This window comes from Dromiciops gliroides, chromosome 2, assembly GCF_019393635.1.
Source record: "Dromiciops gliroides isolate mDroGli1 chromosome 2, mDroGli1.pri, whole genome shotgun sequence".
NCBI classification, from domain to species: domain Eukaryota; kingdom Metazoa; phylum Chordata; class Mammalia; order Microbiotheria; family Microbiotheriidae; genus Dromiciops; species Dromiciops gliroides.
This window is the reverse complement of record NC_057862.1, coordinates 309,660,459-309,680,271: the sequence shown is the minus strand read 5'-3', so window position 1 is coordinate 309,680,271 and position 19,813 is coordinate 309,660,459. Positions and strand designations below refer to the sequence as shown.

Below are 19,813 nucleotides of genomic sequence, written 5' to 3'. Positions count from 1 at the left end.
CAAAAAAAAAAATGAGATTTGGACTGGAAAAGACAGCATGAAAAATGGTCAATAAGGAGTAAAAATTGAAGATAAGAAGGGAAATTGTAAGAAGGCACCTAAATGCAAAGGATCAATTCAAGTCACCTGGCCTTTTTGAATTGAATCTCAAGCTGTTAAAAGAATTGGCAATTGTGATTATGGAGCTACTGTCAATGATCTTTGAAAGATCATAAAGAACAAGAGATATGTGACAGAACTGGAAGGTGTTGTCCTGATTTTTTAAATGGCAATAGAATGAAGTCTTCAAAAATATAAACTGGTAAACTTGACTTCAATACTTGGTAAGGATTTAGAACACATTCTTAAGAAACTGGTTAGTCTGTATCTAGAAATGAAAGTGGCAATTACTTAGAGCCAAGATGACTTACAAACTAATTCATAGCCTTTTTTTATTAGACTTAAGATAGGATAATTCTATAGACATAGCTTGACCAAATTACTGTAATGCATTTGACAAAGTTTTTCATGCTATCCCAATTAAGGAGACGAAGCAATGTGGGCACGTCAATAGTAGAGTTGTGTGATTTTAGAATTGTTTATATGACCAGATATCAACAATAATCATTAATGGCTTGGTGTCATTTTGGACTTATGTCTCTGGTAGGGAACTTCAAGGATCTATTCTTGGAGGAGACAATTAGAAGGCAGAGTGGATAGAACATTGGCCTTGGAGTGAGGATTTGCTTTCAAATCCAGACTCAGACCTTACTAGTTGTGTGACCCTGGGCAAGTCATTTAACCCTGATTGCCTAAAAAAAAGTATATATTCTTGGTTCTGTTTAACATTTTCATCAATGACCAGGATGGCATGCTTATCAAAATTTCAAATTACATAAATCTGAAATGAATAGCTAACACCTTGTATGAGAACTTATATATCCAACCATATACCTACAGGATCGGAATATGGACTGAATTAGTTAGGTAAAATTTAACAGATTATTGAACAGCTCTATATTTTAATTTTAAAATCAACTTTATAAACATGAGAAGTAGGAGGCATCAATAAAAACAGTTTTCATGAACAAGATCTGGCAGTTCTGGTCAACTTCAAAGAGAAGACTCAACAATGCAATATCAGAGTGACTAAAGCTAATTAAATTGTAGGCTGCATTCAGAAAATTGGTGTAAATAACATTGAAATTAATGTCTATACTCTTCTCTTTGGTTAGAGAACATCTGGAGTATAGTGTTCAGCTCCCAAGTTCATATTTTAGGAAGAATACTAATAAACCAGAGGGTGTTCAGACAAAGGTAATCACTACTGGTAATGGATTGGGGACTCTACAATTCAAGGATTGTTTTAATGAACCAAGAAAGAAGAGTACGAAAAAGGGAAAAACATGAAATCTATCTTTAAGTATCTGAAGGACTTTCACAGTGAACAGGAATCAGATTTCTTGGCCTTACAGGAGGTCCCAGAAAAAGGAGTTATAAGTGTAAATAACTGGAGTAACATTTACACTTTTTGTAAGTATAACCTTCCTAAAAATTCTAGCTATACAAAAGTGGAATAGATTGTCATGGCAGGTAGTGGGTTGCCCCTCACTCAAGATATAAAAGTGAAGGGTGGATGGACACCTTTTTTGATGGTGATGTAGAAGGGATTCTTGGTGAGGTTCAGATGAGAATAGACGTCATACTCCAGGAATAGGGAAAGATAGAATGATTTTACCATACAACATTTTCAACAAAGAAAATATTTTTTAAACAGAAAGATTTTTCTGTTAAAGGGATTCCCAAAAGGGCAAAGTCCTCCAAATGTTATTATTTTCTGAAGACATTCTGCTAATTATATCAAGCTCCAAAAGGAATACAGGCCCCTCAACACTATCTACAAGCTACCCAAAAGAGATTGGCCTAACAGTCCACAAAGGAAAATTAAAGAATCAAACCGACTTGCGGGTTGGGACATATTCGATTAAATTAAGGGACTACTAAAGTTTAGAGTGGCCAATTAGCTATCAGGATGGACACACCTAAGAAGTAGGGGGAGGTTGAATTCTATAGCAGGGAAGTCAGTTGGGAGTGGCTACTACCTTAGCTAGGAGACCGAGATAACTCCAGAGATCGGGGCTATCATTCCAAAAGAAATGTCCCGCCCTTCATTCACACTTTCCCCACCCCCAAAAGGAACTTTCCATTGTCACGTGGTCACCCCATCCACTCTCTATAAAAGCTTTGGCCTCCCTTCCTATTGAGGAAAAAGATGTCTCTAAGCTATTTCCTCCCCTTGAAGCAAAATCTTTGACTTCCCTCTTGGTCACTTTCTCCAGGACCCAAATAAAAGACCATCTTTATTATAATTGGATTGTGTATGAGAGTTGTAATTCTTTAAAGAGGAATGCCTAAGGACCCCCACCACCACTTATTTCCCTCATGACAAAACCAACCCTAGACAGGCAATTTAACTAACATCCCACTGCATTAATCAGTTTCGTGAGAGCTATAGTTGGACAATGAGCTGAGACTATGAACTGAAACCCAGTATTAAATAGAAATAAAAGAAAAGAAAGATTAGATGAACTCTTTGTGACATTGCATGATTCCAAGCTGCTCCCCAACACACAGACACACTCAAAAACATTCTTTTAACACCAACATTTGACAAGTGAAGCTATAAATTAGACAACACTACAATCTCTGAAAAATAAAATTTCAGGTTTCCCAAAGAGCAATAGCAAGATTCACCATGGGCATCAACACAATGCCTATGCTTTCCATGCAAATTAAATGTTGACAAATGACAGAATAATTCTTTCTTTCTTTCTTCTCAAACTTAAATGTGTGAAATGTAACTAATTTTACTTATACAAATGTGGGCCAAAAACTTACTAGGATTTCTTTTTTTTGGCGAGGCAATTGGGGTTAAGTGACTTGCCTAGGGTCACACAGCTAGTAAGTGTTAAGTGTCTGAGGTCGGATTTGAACTCAGGTCCTCCTGACTCCAGGGCCGGTGCTCTATCCACTGTGCCACCTAGCTGCCCTTAATAGGATTTTAAAATTAGTATAATTCATTATTCCAATGGATGTAAGGTTATGTCAATCTGTGTTTTCCTTTTAGTGCTACATATTGCAACTCATCCATACCTCATGGTTTGCATTTCTTATCTATGGCCTCCCACAAATCCTCCAAAGAGCATCTGTATTCAATATGGGGAAGTAATTTATCTAAGTCTTTGCACATTTTGTGAGTACAGGGATAGAATTTTGGCTTTCTGCCAGTTATTGCAACCTAAATATATAAATATATTTCTGCCAGGATCTGGGATACTTCAACCCCCTTCTCCCCATCCTGCCCCAAGGCTTTTCAGCCTTGAGAGCTGGGACAGTCTTTCTCTTGGCATTTGTATTCCAAGTGCTTAGCACAATGCATGGTAGTAGTAAGCACTTAATAAATATTTCGCTTGAATAGCCAATTAGTTTTTTCCATTAATATGTTTTCTGTAGGATACCTGTATCAATATTTGAGGTTTGTAGTTTGATAGGCAAATAAAGGAGCCACCATAAGGGTGACTAAGCCTGAGGGCAAGAAAAAATGAGTCATTAATAACCTTGACTACAGAAAAATAATTAATCTAGTTTACTAATAAGTAGCCAAAATGGAGCAGAAACTAATAACTGATGCTAGAGACAAATTCAGTTGGGGTGGGGGTGGGGGGGTAGTGAGGAAGGTGAAAATGAAGCAGGCAACAGAACCTGATCATCAACACCCTATTCCCTATCTACGCATTTATGACTTTAAATCATAAAATAACTCAAGATAAAATTTGGGACTAAAATTTGAGGGCTAGATAAGAAAGACATTTGATGGAGTACTGCTGCAAATTTAACACATCAATATAACTCTCACCTAAAGCAAAAAGTGATTAAAAAAAAGCATAGTTTTACCCAAAGACAGGAAGGAAACAGTGGAATCAAAATCCTTGAAGAATCTAGTTTATCATGGAAAATAAGGGTGTGAGTTGAAATGATTGTGATGTCCAGACAAAAAGTATCAGAGACATGAATTACTTGGGCTACATGTTACATGTTACAAGCCTGACTGTCAGTGCACTCTACAGTGTCCACTCTTCCTAAGTATCTTTGAGAAAGTGAGCTTCAGATGGGGGAGGGGGGGAGGGATGGAGGGAGTGGGAGGAAGAGAGAAGAGAGATGTTTTGAAGCTACTATACCATCTCAGTAAACACTCTTGTTCTGAGACTTTGAGTGTTTCCTGGATGACTGTTCAAGTCCGTGCACTTGACGACTGCCTTAGAGCCCAAAGTATACCCATGAAACCTGGGAAGTAGTCATGCACTGGGGAATAAACCTACATACAAATTTGCGATGGTCAAGTTGGGGGAGTGGGGGAGTTCCTAGAAGACGGCACAAAAAATTTTTAAGTATACAGTTCATCCAAGTGGAATTTTTACTTCTGGTACATGAAACATCTTTTCATGAAAAAAAAAAAAACAGAAGTCAGTACTTCGAAGAACTAAAACTATCCCCAACAGCAGAATTTGAGTATTGCTCATTATCATTCAAATACCACTTATCTCTAACAAATCTCAATGTCACAAAGGCAAATTTAACGTTACATTAGATGTTTGTGAAATGGAGAATGAAACTTCTGTGTGTTTTGAGGGGAGGAGGCTTGAAAATTTTGGTAGGAATTTTTCAAAAGTTATTTTTTAATTGCTAATAAAGACTATCTAAGATGTAGGAATTAAGACTTACCTTCCCAGAAGGTTCTGGAACCATTTCCTGCTGCTGACTTCTGTCCCCCAAACACGGAGGGAAGTTGGGACTGAAGGCCATTAGGTCTCTCTTAGCGACTCCCTCTCCAGAGCAAATCTTTGGCTGCCGCTGCTGAGAATAACACAAACTCCCTATATCGTTCGAACTCACTACAGTAGGCTTTCTTGCACAGTAGAGGCCCTCCAAAGGCGCAGAACACCGCATTGCTGCATAGAACAACAAGCTCAGCACCAATAAACTAGAAACCGAGCAGATAGCTATGATCAAATATACGTTAATATCCACCAGAGGTGCCTCTTTCATAACCCTCTCCTTCACTTTTGCATGGCCTGCACTAAAGGTCTTCAGGGTCTGTCCGCTTGCTACCAGGGATACCAACACAGTAGCTGTGGCAGACAACACGGGATCCCCGTGATCCTTCACCAACACCAGCAGCTTCTGCTTCGGCCCATCAGACTCCTCCAAGGCCCGCGTAGTGCTGATCTCGCCAGTGTACAGACCCACGCGAAAAGGGCAGCGACGGACGCCCACCTCTGGCAGCAGCTCATAAGACAGCCATGCATTGTAGCCTGAATCCGCATCCACAGCTCGGATCTTCGCCACCACGTGCCCCGCAGTCACCGACTGCGACACCAGCTCAGTCACTGGGCTAAGGCCAGAATGAGGCGGCAGCACTACCGGCGGGTTGTCGTTCTCGTCCAGCACGAACACTTGCAGGCTCACGTTGCTGTTCAGAGGAGGGAAGCCTGAGTCACGGGCTCTCACTTGGAACGCTAGCAGCTCCAGCTCCTCGTGGTCCAGGGGCTGCAAGGCGTACAGCTTGCCACTCTCCGCGTGCACAGACACGTAGCTCGACAGTGGACGCTCCCCAACCCGCCGCTCCACTAGGGAGTAAGACACTAGTGCGTTCTCCTGAGCATCAGGGTCCGACGCAGACACAGTGAAGATGTGACAGCCGGGCGGATTGTTCTCCCTCAAGAACACAGTATACACAGGCTGGTCGAAAGCAGGTGCGTTATCGTTTACGTCACCGATGTCTACTGACACGCTGGCAGTGGCCCACAGAGCCGGCGTCCCGCCATCTCTGGCTGTCACCACCAGTTCATAATCAGGCACACTCTCACGGTCCACGGGACCCTCCAGTACCAAGGAATAGTAATTCCTGAAGGTGGACACCAGCGTGAAGGGCCCTGAGGGTGACAGGGAGCAAGTCACCTGCCCGTTGGCTCCAGAGTCACGATCAGACACACTGATGAGGGCGATAACAGTGCCTGAAGGGGCATTCTCTCTGACAGGAAGCGACAGCGATGTCACGGAAATTTCAGGGGCATTATCGTTGATATCTATGATTTCGACCAGGACTGTACAATGGCCAACCATGCGAGGAGACCCCTTATCAGTAGCCTCTACCTGAAATTCAAATAATTTTGTTTCTTCGAAATCTATATTTCCTTTTATCTTGATCTCACCATTGACATGGTCAATATGGAACTTGCTCTGTACATTGGGGGAAACATCACTAGTGAATGAATAAGTAATTTCCGCATTTAATCCTTCATCCAAATCTGAGGCTTTCATTTTCGTCACCAATGCCTCATCCGGAACATTTTCGAATAACCTCACTTTATAAACTGACCTCTCAAACTCTGGGGTATTGTCGTTCACATCCAGCACTGTGATCAGCAGTTGAATGGTACCCGTGAGCTCTGGTTTTCCTCCGTCAGTGGCAGTCAGTAACAAATTATGTTCAGTGGTTTCCTCTCTATCTAAGACTTTTTTCAAAACAAGCTTAAGGGAATTCATTTTCTCATCTTTTTTCTTTACATCCAAAATGAAATATTCATTAGGATTGAGGCTATAGGTCAGCAAAGCATTCTCTCCAATATCCGCATCCGATGCGCCCTCTAGCGGAAACCTAGATTCAAGTGGGGTGGATTCAGAAATAAACAGATTCTTTTGTGTTGCGGAAAACACGGGAGGATTGTCATTAATGTCCTTGATCTCCACCTCCACATGGAAAACCTGCAGAGGTTTGTCCACGATCACCTCCAGGTGGATGCTACAAACAGGGTTGGGACCGCACAGCTCCTCCCGGTCGATCCGCGAATTCACGAACAAGATGCCGTTCTGCACATTTACCTCCAAGTAGTCCCTGCGGCCCTTGGACACCACCCGGAACAGCCTAGACACCAGTTCCCCGACCTCCAGACCCAGGTCCTGCGCGATTCGCCCCACGAACGTACCGTGTTTTGCTTCCTCAAGCACGGAGTAATGGACCTGGCCGCTCCCCACCTCCCAAGCTGTGTGTAACAGAAGGGAGAAGAGCAGATACCCGGAAGCCAGGAAGCCTCTAGACTTAGCAATCATCTCAAATCCCTTTTTTTCTACCCTTGGATCAAGGGCCCGTCTCCCATAAATGCATACGATTGCTTATGATTCCTTAAATCTAAATCTCACATTGTCCGTGGTTCTCAGCTCTTCTGACGTGGAGACGAAAAGGAGCGTCTGTCTTCCCAGTCAGGAAAATCAGTGTTTTTCCTGCGTCTAGAAAGATTCCTGGTTCTACAGCGACACTTTGTGGATTAGTATGTAAGTGAGACCTAAGTCTTTATTTTCATTGTCCTCTGTATATTTTAATTAATGTCTTACTGAAAAGTTAACATTGAAAAGTAATGTAGCCAAGCTAATCTTACTTAAGAAAAATTTTCATTTAAAATAACTTCAAGAAAAAAATCCATTATAGCTTTTCAGTATTTCCCTCTGGGTTCTCATCAACATTCCCTGTCCACTCACTCATGCCAATGCCCTGTCCATTCATTCCTCTAATACAGTCACAGCTAATGTATGCTCCATTCTACCGGTTACTTTCTAGTTTTTCTATTGTCTTTCCCTTTTAGATGTTTTGAATCATTTTATGTAGCCCATATAACACTTTCCCATAGTCACTAAAGACTATATTATGCCAATATATTCTGGGAAAAAAACTATATATTTATTTCCTGGATAAAAATTCAGTTGTATTGGCTAATGTAACCTCTCAACAAAGTGTCCAGAAAAAAATTTCTTCATTTTCACTACAATAAAATTTTTGAGGCCATGATTCCTTTGGGGGCAGCTAGGTGGTGCAGAGGATAAAGCACCGACCCTGCATTCAGGAGGACCTGAGTTCAAATCTGGCCGCAGACACTTGACATTTCCTAGCTGTGTGACCCTGGGCAAGTCACTTAACCCCCATTGCCCGCCAAAAAAAGGAAAAAGGGGGGGGGGGGAAGAGATCAAATTAAATTTTCTTGAAAGAACCAATACTGAGATCATAGGATTTAGAGCTGAAGAGCACCACTTAGCTTAGCCTCATCCCTTTTTTAACAGGTTCAGGAGTCCCAAATAGGTTGTGACTTCCCATGATCAGAAAAGACAAAAAAGTGGAAGAGCAAGTATTTTAATTCAATATACAGCACTCTTTGAACTTTATACCATGATAAGGGCTGGCAGTAGGAATAGAGAGAAAGATAGATTTGAAATGTTGAGGATGAATTATCACCAGGATTCAGTAACTAATGGACTATGAGAGGTAATTTAGAGGAAAGAATAAGAAATAACTCCATGAATGTGAGGCTAAGTGAATGATGCTGTTTCAAACAGATTAGCTGAAATCAGGAAAAGCAAATGGTGGAGGAGAGAGTCAAAGATAAAGATATGTTTGAGACACATCAAGTTCAAGGTTGCTGGTGAAATATCCAGATGGAGATGTCATATCATAGAAGGAGCTCAGAAGAGGGATCAAGGCTTAAAAAACAGATTTGAGGAGCAGCTAGGTGTCACAGTGGATAAAGCATCAGCCCTGAATTCAGGAGTATCTGAGTTCAAATCTGGCCTCAGAAAATTGACACTAGCTGTGTGACCCTGGACAAGTCACTTAACCCCCATTGCCCTGCAAAAAAAACAAAACCAAAAAAAGCACAGATTTGAGAATCATCTGCATGGTGGTGAGAGGGCCAATGAGAAAAAAGAAAGAGAAAAAAAGGAAGTCAAAAGATAGATTCTTGGGAAATGCCCATGTTATGGGGAAAGGAAAAATAATTAGTTTTCATTGAACAAAAACAGAAAAAAGAAAAAAGATTGTTTTTTCTCATATTTTCTTGCAAGAAAAATGTGGTTCATAAAGAAAAAAAACTAAAGAGTGATGCATTTTCAAGTATGTTGAGGGATGGGGGTGGGGAAAGTTGATACTGACCAACTGAAACCTCCACACATACCAATTGATGAAATTTCACTAAGGGGAGCAGGTAACAGAGAGATGAGGTGCTAATCTTTAAACAAACTGAAAAGACCAGTCCCTATCCTTTTATGAAGTATGAAGAAATTTTCCTTAAGGAAGTAGAGGGGAAGCTTGTCACAGGCTGTCATAAGATTGGTTATGCCTTTGGTGGCTTTTAAAATCTGTTTGTCAACAGCAGTAAGATTCAATGCAGATAATAAGAGAGATGGGGGTTCTCTTTCACCATCAGCCATAGGATCTTGCAACAAATACTCACCCCATAAGAAAAATTACATTAATCAGAGAGTAGTAAAGTAGGAAATAGCTTAAAAGAATAGGGCTCAACAAGGAGGAAAGAGAATCAATCATGAATGCTAGGGATAGTTAGCACTGACAGTTAAAAACTTCCAAAAATAGCAAGCCCAGTGAGCCAAGATAAATAATGTATACAATAGAGATGCCTTGAGGTGGGATAATGGGAAGAAGGTGAGTATATTACTGGAAAAGAAATAGCATTAAGATCCAGCAGAACAATAATTAGGTGTTGCCTTGGACACATGAGTTTCCTATATGTGTACCTCACTAAAAATGTTCTCCAAGTTTGCACTCACTATTTCTACATTGTGTATATTTGTGGTAGAGTGTGCATCAGGTTGAGAGAAGGGTAGTTTGTCATTTCTCTTCCTACTATGACACCTTGGTAAATAGCTTGTTTTGAGCCAATTTTACCTTCTGGCTTACTATTAAAGGTAACTGTACCAGAGAAGACTCATAAGCTATAGTTTTAAGAGTGTGAACCCACTGAGTACCTTTGATCCAAGGTAACTGTCATCCTTCAAGGAAATCAAATCTGTGAATAGGAATCATGGAAATGGGAGAATGTAGGTCTCAGAGGGAGTACCACATAAGTAATCAAAACATAAAAGTCTGATGTACTTCATTTCCACTTGTCTTTTCAATTTTGTTCCTCAACAAAGTTCCATTTGTCATTAATAAGCAATTTACTTCATTAATATGAAATTTGCCTTTTAGATATTTGTATGGGTACATTTTTGTTATTTTCTATCATTTAGTATAAAATATCTCATAAATTATATTTCAGATTCGTGACCCAGAGGTTTAGGATAACAAATGTTTAAACTTATAACTCTTCTGAAATATCTTGGAATAGGCAGAATTTCCCATAACAGAGAGAGATGGAGACAGAGAGAGAAAGAAACAGAGAAGGACAGAGAGAGAGAGTGAGAGAGAGAAATGAAGATTATTCAAGTAGATCAATATTAAGCCACTGACTTTATTTGCATACAAATATAAAGGAAAGGAATCCTTTGGTTCATAAAATCTCCCAAATTACAGATAAATGTACATGACTTAGAAATCTATAAGACTCTTTTTATTAGCTGTTAGAATCATTTGAAACTAAGGAAGTTTCTTTGAGACATCAACCTTATCATCACAGGAATCCACATGAAAAGATAAAGGATGCCCTCAAATGCTTTGTCATGTAATTTTGGCCTTTTTGTTTATCACTCTGATTTCAAGACTGAAGTGAAAAATAACTTCTGCACAAACCCACAAACTTTTGTCCTATAGAACATGTGGGAAGAATCAACATTTATTCTCCAATACTTCAAGAATCTGTGACTTAAAAAAAAAAAGAATCTGTGACTTTATCTGTGTGGATATTTCCTCCATCTATGCAAGTTACAGCTCCTCCATGCCTTAATAAATGATTTAAGGATCAAAATAATCATGTAGAAGCAAAACCTCTGGTGACAATTTTCTGCAGTTTTAGATAGGCAACCCCATTCTTGACAAAAAGAAAATCCATCCTTTGGCCTATACTTGAGACTTTTCCTACTTGGAATGACCTCTTAGAACTTGAATCCTGATCAAATAGTCCTTGAGAACTCAGTTCATTTTGAAAACAACCAGAAATGCAGAAAGTGACTAACATACATGAGCACCGCACAAGATCCCAATGTATTGGGCTAAATCTTGAAATACAATTAGAAAACAATGCAAGGGGCAGCTAGGTGGTGCAGTGGATAAAGCACTGGCCTTGGATGCAGGAGGACCTGAGTTCAGACATTTGACACTTACTAGCTGTGTGACCCTGAGCAAGTCACATAATCCTCATTGCCCCACAAAAGAAAAGAAAAGAAAAGAAAACAATGGAAGCCAGTATGCTATACTATGCTAGACTAAGTAAAACCAAATGAAAAGAAAATGTGACTACATACAATGTATAGTGGATCATCACAAAGGGGCAAGAGATAAATGTGGCTGACATTACCAAGGAAAACTCAAGGTAAAATTGGAGCTACATCTTGAAGATTGGAATAGAGTAGGAAAGGGAACTCCAGGACAGAGAAAGTGTATTTTCTTTTCACTACTGGAGGAAATGGATGTGAATTTTCAAGGGGATAATGAGGATTTTAGGATTTTTAGAACAGTTGAATAAATCTGCCTAAATTTGAAAAGCCAAATTACTGAGAGGTGTTTTTGATTACTAGTTTATTTTCCTTTGTTAAAAGGGAAAGTAAAGAGAATGGAGTATATTCAGAAGTGATGGTTATGCAAACACTAAATGCATGAGTAAAGCTTTTTTCAAAAGTTGAATGGCCGAGGGCAACTAGGTGGCACAATGGATAGAGCACCAGCTCTGCATTCAGGAGCACCTGAGTTCTAATCCAGCCTCAGACATTTAACGCTTAGTAGCTGTATGACCCTGGGCAAGTCACTTAACCCCAATTTCCTCACAAAAAAAAAATAAGTTGAATGGCCAGTGTTATCAGATGTTGCCAGGATGTCAAGAAGAATGAGGACAAGAAAACCATTTGCACATATACTCATATGACACTCATAGCTGATGATGAAGAACTGTGATATAGAAAAGATAACCTTGGTTTTTTTTTCATCCCATAAAAGTTATTAACAAGGTATGCTTTAATTGTAAGAAGAAGAGGTGGAATTTGGAACTTATAGTGTTAATGGACTTATATGTGATGTATTACATGGAATAATGTGTTACTTGTCAAAGAGATTTATGGGTACATATGTCACAGCAGTATTGAGAATGAACAGTAAATCATAAACCTCTCATAAAAATATTTAGCAAATATATTTCTAGAAATAAATATCCTGGGGGAGGGGGGGCAGCTAGGTGGCACAGTGGATAAAGCACTGGCCCTGGATTCAGGAGGACCTGAGTTCAAATCCAACCTCAGACACTTGACTAGCTGTGTGACCCTGGGCAAGTCACTTAACCCTCAGTGCCCCGCAAATAAATAAATAGATAGATAGATAAATGGAAAAGTAAAAGAATAAATAGATAAATAAATGGATGAATGAATAGATTAGATAGATAGATAAATAAAGGAATAAATAAATAAATAAATGGATGAGTGAATGAATGAAGAACTGAATGGATGAATAAATAAATAGATGAATGAATGAATAAATGAGTAAGTAAATATGTAGATAGATAAATGAATGAATGAACAACCAAATGAATAGATAGATGAATGAATTAATAAATAAATAAATATCCTTCAATTCATTGAAATAAGAGCTGAAATATGTTAGAAATTGCATCATCCTAGTGTAGAAATTATTTTAATTTTCTGCCTTTAGAAGTGTCAGCAATTTATTTTTTATTTTATTTTTCTCAATTACATGTAAACAAATTTTAACATTCATTTTTAAAATTTTTTGAGTCCCAAATCCTCTCCCTCCTTTCCTCCCTTCCTCTCTCCATCTATCAGGAAGGCAAGTAATTTCATGTAAAGTATTCATAAGAAGTCATGCAAAAGATATTTTCATATTAGTCATGTCAGTAACTTCTTAATAGCAATGAGTATTCCTGAAAACAATTTCAACTAAAAACTATTGCCAAAGTTTTCCTCTAATTCTAACAATAGTGACTCTAAGATGTTTCAATAAACACTTCAAAAGACATGCAATTCCACATTTATTTAAATAATAATAATAATAGCTAACACTTATATGTGCCAGTCATTGTGCTAAACACAATAACTTTGCAAAGGTGCTGCCATTATATTCCTCATTTTACAGATGAGGAAACTGAGGCAAACATCTGAGGGATTTTGCCCAGAATCACACAGCTAGTAAATGTCTGAGGCTGGATTTGAACTCAAGTCTTCCTAAATCTGGACTTTGCCCTGCACCCACTGTGACAACTAGCTACCTCAAATAAAATTAAAATCAAAGCCAGCTATAATATATGAGGATAATATTAGTAGAAGGAAAAGTATGTAATTGTGAATGAACTAAATGCATGCCAGCATGAGCAAGAATCACCCTTTTTCAAAATATCATGAGAATTACAGTGTTTTTTTTTTTTAATGCAATTCCATCATGGAGAACTACATGGAAAAAAAAAACTAAATTGACAGGGTAGAGTTGACATTTTTGCACACCAGCACAAAACTGGCCACAGGGATTTGCAAAGGAATTTTTCAATAATGAGACTCTTCCTATAAAAACACTATTTATTCTGCCTCCATTACTGAGATAGAGCAAACATGTGGCATCAACTTGCCATTTCTTTGAAAAATTCCCTTCCTCAGTAACTGTAGTACCTCCAAATTTGAATTTTATTCTTAAAAAGACTTCAATATTGGGGCAGCTAGGTGGCGCAGTGGATAGAGCACCGGCCCTGGAGTCAGGAGTACCTGAGTTCAAATCCGGCCTCAGACACTTAACACTTACTAGCTGTGTGACCCTGGGCAAGTCACTTAACCCCAATTGCCTCACTAAAAAAAAAAAAAAGACTTCAATATTAAATTTTGTTAAATCATTTTCTTGATAATACAGAGTATCACTCTGACCATTATACCTTAAAATAAAATCCATGTAACTGAATTTGTTCAAAAGGATCTACATATCCAGCCTCAGACACTTGACACATACTAGCTGTGTGATCCTGGGCAAGTCACACAACCCTCATTGCCCCGAAAAAATTAAAAACAAAACGTATCTAAATAACAGCAGATAAAAATGACCAGTAATATCTACCTTATTCATCAATCATATATAACTTCTTTCTGCATTGTGCTCAAAAATAAATTAATAAAGTATAATATGTGAGAGATCATTGAACAAGGGCTTTAGAGATAGATTAGTAACCTTTGCAAACATCTATTCTTTTCCTACAAAATGACTGATCCCTCATGACACATTCAGAGAGATACCTCTTAGGCTTGGAGGATGACTGGTTGGACTCAGTAGTGTGTCTTAAGTACTTAAGTACTCTTTTATGTTTCTACTAAGGCAAACAGATGATTTTAGTCATTCCTTCTGGCAGTTGCTACAACTACAGATCTGTAGGTACAAACTAAGGATAGTAACAATTCCTTTTCATAGATATACTCATCTTGACCCTATTCTCTTGAATTAGGAATAATCTGATGATATACTTATGAGTTCGGTAGCCATAAAGCCAATCAAATTACCTGGTAAAGGTAAGAAAGAGAAAGAGAGAATCTTTCATCACAGATGATTGTTCACTACTAATCATCCTAACCTCCCTCTTATCCCTATATAAAATATAGATTAGGGCCCAGATTTTTTTCTTTCTTTTTTTTTAGTGAGGCAATTGGGATTAAGTGACTTGCCCAGGGTCACACAGCTAGTAAGTGTTAAGTGTCTGAAGCCAGATTTGTACTCAGGTACTTCTGACTCCAGGGCCAGTGCTCTATCCACTGCCCCACCTAGCTGCCCCGGGCCCAGATTTTTTAAAAATACCGTGTCACCTATCAGATTGGCTAAAATGACAAAACAGGAAAATAATAAATGTTGGAGAAGCTGTGGGAAAATTGGAACATTAATGCATTGTTGGTGGAGCTGTGAATTGATCCAACCATTCTGGAGAGTAATTTGGAATTATGCCCAAAGGGCGATAAAGCTATCCATACCCTTTGACCCAGCAATACCTATTTTGGGTCTTTTTCCCAAAGAAGAAAGGGGAAAGGGACCCACATGTACAAAAATATTTACAGCTGCTCTTTATGTGGTGGCAAGGAATTGGAAGTTATGGGGATGCCCATCAATTGGGGAATGGCTGGACAAGTTGTGGTATATGAATACAATGGAATACTATTGTGCTGTAAGAAATGGCAGGAGGAGTTCAGAGAAACCTGGAGGGTCTTGCGTGGGCTGATGATGAGTGAGATGAGCAGAACCAGAACAACATTGTACACAGTATCATCAACATTGAGTGTTGACCTACTGTGATGGACTATATTCTTCTCACCAATGCAATGGTACAGAAGAGTTCCAGGGAACTCATGATAGAAGAGGATCTCCAAATCCAAGGGAAAAAAAAAAACAGAACTGTGGAGTATAGATGCTGAATGAACCATACTATTTCTTTTGTTTTTGGTGCTGATGTTTTTTCTATTTTGAGGATTTTCATCATTGCTCTGATTCTTCTCTTATAACATGACTAATGCAGAAATAGGATTAATGTTTAAAAAAATACTGTGTCCATAGGAAGAAAAAAAACTTTTGTTAAAAATTAAAACACAGAGGGAGCCAAGATGGTGGAGAAAAACCTCTCTGAACACCTTTAAATAATGTCCATAAAACAATTTCTGGAGCAGCAAAACCCACAAAAAGAGAGGGTGAAATAGTTTTAGAACCATAGCCAACTTAGAACATCAGCAGGAAAGGTCTGTTGAACCTGGGTGAGAGTGGAGCACAGTCCAACGCAGTCCTCACCAGCATAGACCAGGCCCAAGTAAACCAGGAGAAGGCCTTAGGAGCCACTGAATGAGCCACAGTAGTGACTGCTTTCAGAACTCTCAGCTCACAGAGATGGTAAGGGGGTTAAACAATTAGTCAGAAGGATATTACAGGGGTCTCTTCTGAGGCAGGACTCTCTTGCTTTGCTCATACTCACATCTGGGTGGCAGTCCCTGGGTGAGGAGGAATGCTTGCACACCAGAACTTGTGGCCACAGTGTAACAGGGACCTTCATCACAATTCTAGTTCAGAAAAGGGTGCTTGTGCTTGTTTACAGGCCAGAGCACAGTCCAGGAAAAGAATAAACAGAGTGAACTATTTTGTAATTTTAAGCATAGCCCTTCAAGGGAGTGATCTATTTGTAAGTTTTGACTTAAATTTTCAATCACTTTGTGTTTACTAAACTCGACTGAAAATGAACTTCATTCCGCTCTATACAGTCACTTTATAGATGGGAAACTCAGGGCATATCACAAACGTAGGTCACACTAATTTGGGAGGGAAGTTAGGAAAAATTGTCCTAATAGTTTTCCAAAAAGTAAAATGCAATAACAATCATTTTTTCTTAAATCTCAAAGGTATAAATGATAGGAAAAGGAGAATATTTAGTTCTTACAGATATACTTTCCAGACCTAATGAGTGAGGAAACTGAATGTGATTTTTCTATAGTAGCACTCCCAATTCCCCAAACAAACAAGAAACAATGCCTTAGTTTCCAAACTCGGCTTACAAGAAGGTGCTAAACTAACCTGTTGTTGATCAGCTCTCCCTTCGGAACCAGGACATGGAGGTGGGTTCGGGCTGAAAGCCATGAGGTCATTTTTGGCTACCCCATCTCCAGAGCACACCTTCTGTCGCTGTTGCTGGGAATACGACCAACTGCCAACCGCGCTGGAGCACACTACTGTGGGCTTCCGAGCCACATAAGCGCACTGGTGCGGCGCAGAACAACGAAGAGCCACATATACCAGCAGACTCAGCACTAGCAAGCTTGACACCGAGCAGATGGCAATGATCAGATAAACATTCACATCCACCAGAGTAGCCTTCCCAACGCCCGCTCCAGCTCGGTCCACATTATATGACCCTTTGAGCATCTGTCCACTCTCTACTAAAGATACCGTCACGGTGGCAGTCGCAGAAAGAGGGGGCTCCCCATGGTCCTTCACCAACACCAAGAGCACCTGCCTCAGTCCGTCAGATTCTTCCAAGGTCCTCGTAGTACTGATCTCGCCCGTGTACAAACCCACGCGAAAAGGGCTGTGGCCAATGCCCACCTCCGACAGGAGCTCATAAGACAGCCACGCATTGTAGCCAGAATCTACATCCACAGCTCGGATCTTTGCCACCACGTGGCCCGCAGCCACCGACTGTGGATCAAGCTCTGTCACTGGACCGCCACCTGAGTGGGCCCCAATCTGAGGCAGCAGCACTAATGGCGGATTATCGTTCTCGTCCAGTACAAAAACCTGCAGACTTACGTTGCTGCTCAGAGGAGGGAAGCCTGCGTCGCGGGCGCTCACCTGGAACTGCAACAGCTCCAGCTCCTCGTGGTCCAGGGGCTGCAAGGCGTATAGTTTGCCACTCTCTGAGTGCACAGACACATAACTCGACAGTGGACGCTCCCCCACCCGCCGCTCCACCAGCGAGTAAGACACTAGTGCGTTCTCCTGAGCATCAGGGTCCGACGCAGACACAGTGAAGATGTGACAGCCGGGCGGATTGTTCTCCTTCACGAATACAGTATACACAGGCTGCTCGAAAGCAGGTGCGTTGTCGTTCACGTCGCCGATGTCTACCGACAAGCTGGCCGTGGTCCACAGAGCCGGCGTCCCACCATCTCTGGCTGTCACCACCAATTCATAGGCCGACACGATCTCACGATCCACTGTATCCTCTAGGACCAGTGAGTAGTAATTCCTGAAAGTGGACACCAGCGTGAAGGGCCCAGGAGGTGACAGCGAGCAAGTCACCTGCCCGTTAGCCCCGGAGTCACGGTCTGACACACTGATGAGGGCGATGACTGTACCTGGAGGGGCGTCCTCTCTGACAGGCAATGATAATGAGGTCAGTGTTACCTCTGGTGCGTTATCGTTAACGTCCAACACTTTTACGAAGACTTTGCAGTGTCCAGATAATGGTGGGGTTCCTTTATCGATAGCTATTACATGAATTTCGTATAATTTTATTTCTTCGTGATCCAGTTGGCCCTTTATTCTAACTTCCCCTGTGACAGGGTCTATTTTAAATTTTACAGTTACACTAGGGGGAGTATCGCTACTAAATGAGTACATAACTTCGCCATTTACTCCTTCATCGATATCCGACGCATTGAATCGGACCACTAATGTTCCATTTGCCGTATTTTCTACTAATTGGACTTTGTAGACTTCTTGATCAAACTTTGGAGCATTATCATTAACATCGAGCACCTCTATTAATAATTGTACCGTTCCCGTGAGCTCGGGCTTTCCTCCATCCGTAGCAGTTAGTAATAAAGGGAGTTCCGGGGTTTTCTCTCTGTCCAAAGACTTCTTAAGGACAAGAGACAGAGTCTTACTCAGTTCATCATTCGTCTTTACATCCAAAGAGAAATATTCGTTAGTGCTGAGCCTATAGGTCAGCAAAGCATTTACTTCCACGTCATCATCGGATGCTCCCTCTAGTGGAAACCGAGAGTCTAGTGGACTGGATTCAGAAATAAACAGATTCTTTTGCGTTGCGGAGAACACAGGCGGGTTGTCATTAACGTCCTTGATCTCCACCTCCACATGGAAAACCTGCAGAGGTTTATCCACGATCACCTCCAGGTGGATGCTACAAACAGGGTTGGGTCCGCACAGCTCCTCCCGGTCCATCCGCGAATTCACAAACAAAATGCCGTTCTGCACATTCACCTCCAGGTAGTCCCTGCGGCCCTTGGACACCACCCGGAACAGCCTCGACACCAGCTCCCCAACCTCCAGACCCAGGTCCTGAGCGATTCGTCCCACGAACGTACCGTGTTTTGCTTCCTCAAGCACGGAGTAATGGACCTGGCCGCTCCCCACCTCCCAGGCTGTGTAAAGCAGAAGCGAGAACAGCAGGTGCTGGACTCCCAGGCCGCCTGTCTTCCAGTCTATCATCGCAAACCCTTTTCAGATGCCTTAATCATTTACCTCTTACTCTAAAAATTCCAGTAATAAAACGGATGACTGTTCTCAAAATCCTTAAATTCAATGGCAGAGCAATGAGGGCTCTCAGGATTTTGTCAGGAAAGAAAAAATTGAAGGGTGTGGACGGATTAAAAAAACAGGAAGATTGCGTTGCCTCTTTTGTTAGAAAATACCTTTTGGTAGACAGCGACACCATGTGGCCAGTTGGCTTTATAATTTATTTGAATTATATACCTTTCATTTATTCCCGCAGTATTTCTAATTTTTTTTCTAAGTTGGAGATTCTTGAACAATGTGTCTGATAAAATTCTCTTTATATCTTCGCAAAATACAGTGTATCTGATTTTAAGGGTATACTTAAATACATTTCTCAAAACTAGCCTTTTTTAATCTGCCCGAACCCCTTCCTCCCTTTTCTCACCATGAATGGACTTGGAAATCGGAATACTGTTTGCATCAAAATGTAAGGTAAGACCATATGTAGTGGTGAATAGTGAGTCTAAGCCTAAGAAAGAGACCCAGGAATACGTCATTCCAATATGCAAAGATCATTCTTGGTCTGCACACTTACCTAAGATTTGGTTTTGTGAATATGGTTTTGATGATATTCTGAAAAAAAGATATATTTTGGAGATCATTTTCCATGCTTCCTCTGCTCTTTAATATCTAATACAGAATCTTAAGAAACATTTAGGCTTATGCTGCTTTTTATTTTGTGGATATTCAGTTATGTTTCCATTTTCTTTTCATTTTATCTTTAGGAAGAAAGGAAAATCTAGAAAATCCTGTTTAAAATCAGTTGTGTGTATAAGGAACAGTGTGTTTTAGGAATTAGCTTTCTCTTGTCCA

General features: G+C 40.3%; 1 protein-coding gene across 2 annotated transcripts in view; it reads right to left on the bottom strand.

Annotated features, from left to right (window-relative positions):
• Positions 1 to 19,087, bottom strand: part of LOC122740813 (protocadherin alpha-C2-like) — a 275,331-nt gene extending 256,244 nt beyond the window's left edge. Inside the window, exon 1 of one of the 2 annotated variants that reach the window (XM_043983557.1) lies at positions 16,559 to 19,087. In XM_043983557.1, the coding sequence (XP_043839492.1) occupies positions 16,559 to 18,934 (2,376 nt within the window). In that variant the 5' untranslated portion in view covers positions 18,935 to 19,087. Of the gene's footprint in view, positions 1 to 4,761; positions 7,309 to 16,558 lie in introns of those variants that run through there. The other variant, XM_043983556.1, reaches the window with a different exon arrangement.
• Between the last annotated feature and the right edge of the window lie 726 nt (positions 19,088 to 19,813).